Genomic DNA, 3,107 nt, shown 5'->3' with positions numbered 1-3,107 from the left:
TCCAGCCTGGGCGACAGAGGGAGATTCTGACTCCAAATGAAAACAAACAAAAATACCTAAATTGGAATTTAACCAAAAACTTTAACTTTCTCCAGCGTCTCTGCTAAGCATCACACTTCTCTCTGCTTGCTGGTACCCTGGCTGACGTCTGAGCAGGATGGGATGCGCGCCTGAGCCTAAGATAAACAGAAAGTGTCTGTAGGGGTTTCTACCAACAAATAAGTTCTGACGGATTCATTTGATGAGGTTTGGAAGGGAGGTCCCGGGAGGTGCCCGCGGACTCAGCCCTGAGCTCCGGGACCTGGGCTCTGCGATCCTTGCAGAAGGCATGGGCAGGGGCAGAATGGGCAGGGGCAGGATGAGGAGGAGCAGGATGGGAAGCCTGGGGGCTGGGTGGAGGCGGCTACCCACTGAGGCCGGGTCCGGCCAGGCGCCCACGCTGCGCCAGCCTGCGGGGCTGCGTTCTCGCGGCTGCGGCCGCGGAGCTGGTCCGGCGCTCCCTGGTCCCAGGCCCGGAAGGAGCTAACGAGCTATTCGCAGACAGGCTGGGATTCCCCCGGGGGAGGCCCCACTTCCCAGCCCGCGCGATCCCCGCCTACCACCCCGGGCCCTCGCGGGGCACCCCCAGCAGGAGCAGCCAGGGCAGTGGGCGGCGCTCGGCGGAGGGCAGCCCGCCCTGGGCGCGCGGGGACTGCGGGCGGGGGGAGGAGAGGGTGGCGCGCGGGCGGGGACGGGGCGAGCGAGGGCATATCAGGGCAGCCCGTCCCCGGGCCCCGCCCCGTTCAGGCCCCGCCCCGTCCAGGCCCCGCCCCGGCCTCACCGAGAACGGCGCTGCCCCGGTGACTGACAGCACTCCAGACCAGTCACTGCGCGCCTCGAGGCCCCGAGGGGCCAGTCGGGGCTGACCCAGCAGAGGGGCTCCTGATGGGGCGGGGGCGGGCGGGAAAGCCTTTCGGCAAGGGGCGGGGTTTCAGGAAGACTGGCAGAACTCACAGCCAATGGCGGGCGGGAGCCGTCCCGTTAACGCCGGATCCCCGCGGGTAGGGCGGGGCGGGCGGCGCCGTGGGGATCCCGGGGCGGCCGAGGGCCCCAGACTCGGCTCCTCGCGGCGACATGGATCGGATGGCCAGCTCTATGAAGCAGGTGCCTAACCCGCTGCCCAAGGTGCTGAGCCGGCGCGGGGTCGGCGCCGGGCTGGAGGCGGCGGAGCGCGAGAGCTTCGAGCGGACTCAGGTGAGGACGGGGGACCCCCGGGGCATCCCTGGGGAACCCTGAGGGACGCGGTGTCCAGGAGGGGCTTTGAAGGGAATAGAAGTCTTGCAGGCCCCAGTTGAGGACGGAGCGAGGGGGTCGTGAGCGGGGACATTGGCGTGCAGATCTGGGCGATCCCAGGAATGTCGGGGACCCCAGGGTATCCCAGCTGACCTGGGGAGAAGGGCAGGAGGGTCAGGGGCGGGCTTGGAGGAGAAGGCAGGATGCGTGCGGCCAAGCGGAGCCTGATCGCCTGGGGACCCGGCAGGGGTCCCAAGGGGAGGTGAGGGGGGAAGGAACTGAAAAGAGGCAGAATGGAAAGGGTGCCCCTAAACAGCGGAAGCTCACAGGAGCCACTAGGAGACTCAAGTGTGGGGGCGGAGAGTGGGGGCGCCGGACTGGGAATGTGAAGGGTGAAGGGACCTCTCCTCCCCTCCGATCACTTCTTGGTTACACTGACATCCCCTTCCAACCTGCACCCCTTAGCATCCCCCGTTCTCGTTGCCTCTTGCTTGGCTCTGGCCAGCCCCAGCTGTCAGCTCTGAGGCTGGGACGAAGGGGTTGGGGCAGGGAAAAGGAATGCAGGAAATGCAAAGTGTGGTCAAGCTGGGAAAATGACTTTGGGGGCAAAAGTGGAGACTGCTGTGCTCCATGGTGCCCCAGCCCTGACTTGGGGTCTTGATTTTATCCGCCAAGATGTGCCTGACAGCTACTAGGCAGACTGCCCTATTTGTCCTGCCTGACCAGGGCTCGGGGCCAAAATTCCTCAGTGTCATCAACAAAAAGCCACAATCCATTTTTACCTCCGAGTTTTTAATGCCTGGTGTATTGATTGGACTGAATTAAGCTGACATGTTGATGGTGTTCATCCGTTCATTTGTATGTAAAATCCATTTCAAAGAGCACAACGCTTCTTTTAATCCCAGTGCCAGTGTTGGAGGGGCAGATTGTTGTACACTCTTGCGCTCAGAGTGGAACCTTTGAAGATCCAGTTGGGTCCCCCACTGCTCTGGCAGTGGTCCCCTGATGTGTTGTGTAAGGAATACTTCCCCCAGACACAGTTGGAGGGAAAGTGCTTTGGGATTTCAGTTAGAAAAGATGTGAGAATCTGACTGAGGGTTCTGTATATGGCATCTTTCAAACAATAAAGCTTTTGTCGGAGCGCGATACCTCACACCTGTAATCCCAGTACTTTGGGAGGTCTAGGCTGGTGGATCACCTGAGGTTCGGAGTTCGAGACCAGCCTGGCTAACATGGTGAAACCCCGTCTCTACTAAAAATACAAAAACTTAGCCGGCGGACGACTGTAATCCCAGCTATTTGGTAGGCTGGGGCAGGAAAGTTCCTTGAACCTGGGAGTTGAAGGGTGCAGTAAGCTGAGATTACACCACTGCACTCCAGCCTGGGCAACAAGAGCAAAACTCCGCCTCGAAAAAACAAAAACAAACAAAAAAAGAATAAACCTTTCCACCCCCAGAGAACTTCATCCTCTTCTTATTCTGAAAATCTTTGCCTGAGCTGCCCTACCCCACACTGGGGCAACATAGTGAGACCGTGTCTCTACAAAAAATAAAATAATAGGCTGGGTACAGTAGCTCACACCTGTAATCCCTGCACTTTGGGAGGCCAAGATGGGAGGATTACTTGAGCCCAGGAGTTTGAGATGAACCTGGGCAACACGGTGAGATCCTGCCTCTATTTAAAAAAATTTTTTTTAATTAACCTAGTGTTGGCGTATGCCTGTAGTCCCAACTATTCGAGAGGCTGAGGCAGGAGGTTGAGCCCAGGAGCTTGAGGCTGCAGTGAGCTATGATTGTGCCACTCCAGCCTGGGTGACAAAAGGAGACCCTGTATCT

General features: G+C 59.3%; 1 protein-coding gene across 1 annotated transcript in view; it reads left to right on the top strand.

The window, feature by feature from the left end:
- Positions 1-1,033: 1,033 nt before the first annotated feature.
- The window catches only part of HIP1 (huntingtin interacting protein 1), a 209,141-nt gene continuing 207,067 nt past the window's right edge, over positions 1,034-3,107 (top strand). Inside the window, exon 1 of the mRNA XM_017533376.2 lies at positions 1,034-1,233. Coding sequence (XP_017388865.1) covers positions 1,114-1,233 — 120 coding nt within the window. The 5' untranslated portion in view covers positions 1,034-1,113. The remainder of the gene's footprint in view (positions 1,234-3,107) is intronic.

The sequence above is a fragment of the Cebus imitator genome, unplaced genomic scaffold (genome assembly GCF_001604975.1).
Source record: "Cebus imitator isolate Cc_AM_T3 unplaced genomic scaffold, Cebus_imitator-1.0 Scaffold82, whole genome shotgun sequence".
NCBI lineage: Eukaryota > Metazoa > Chordata > Mammalia > Primates > Cebidae > Cebus > Cebus imitator.
This window is presented reverse-complemented; position numbering and strand designations above follow the sequence as displayed.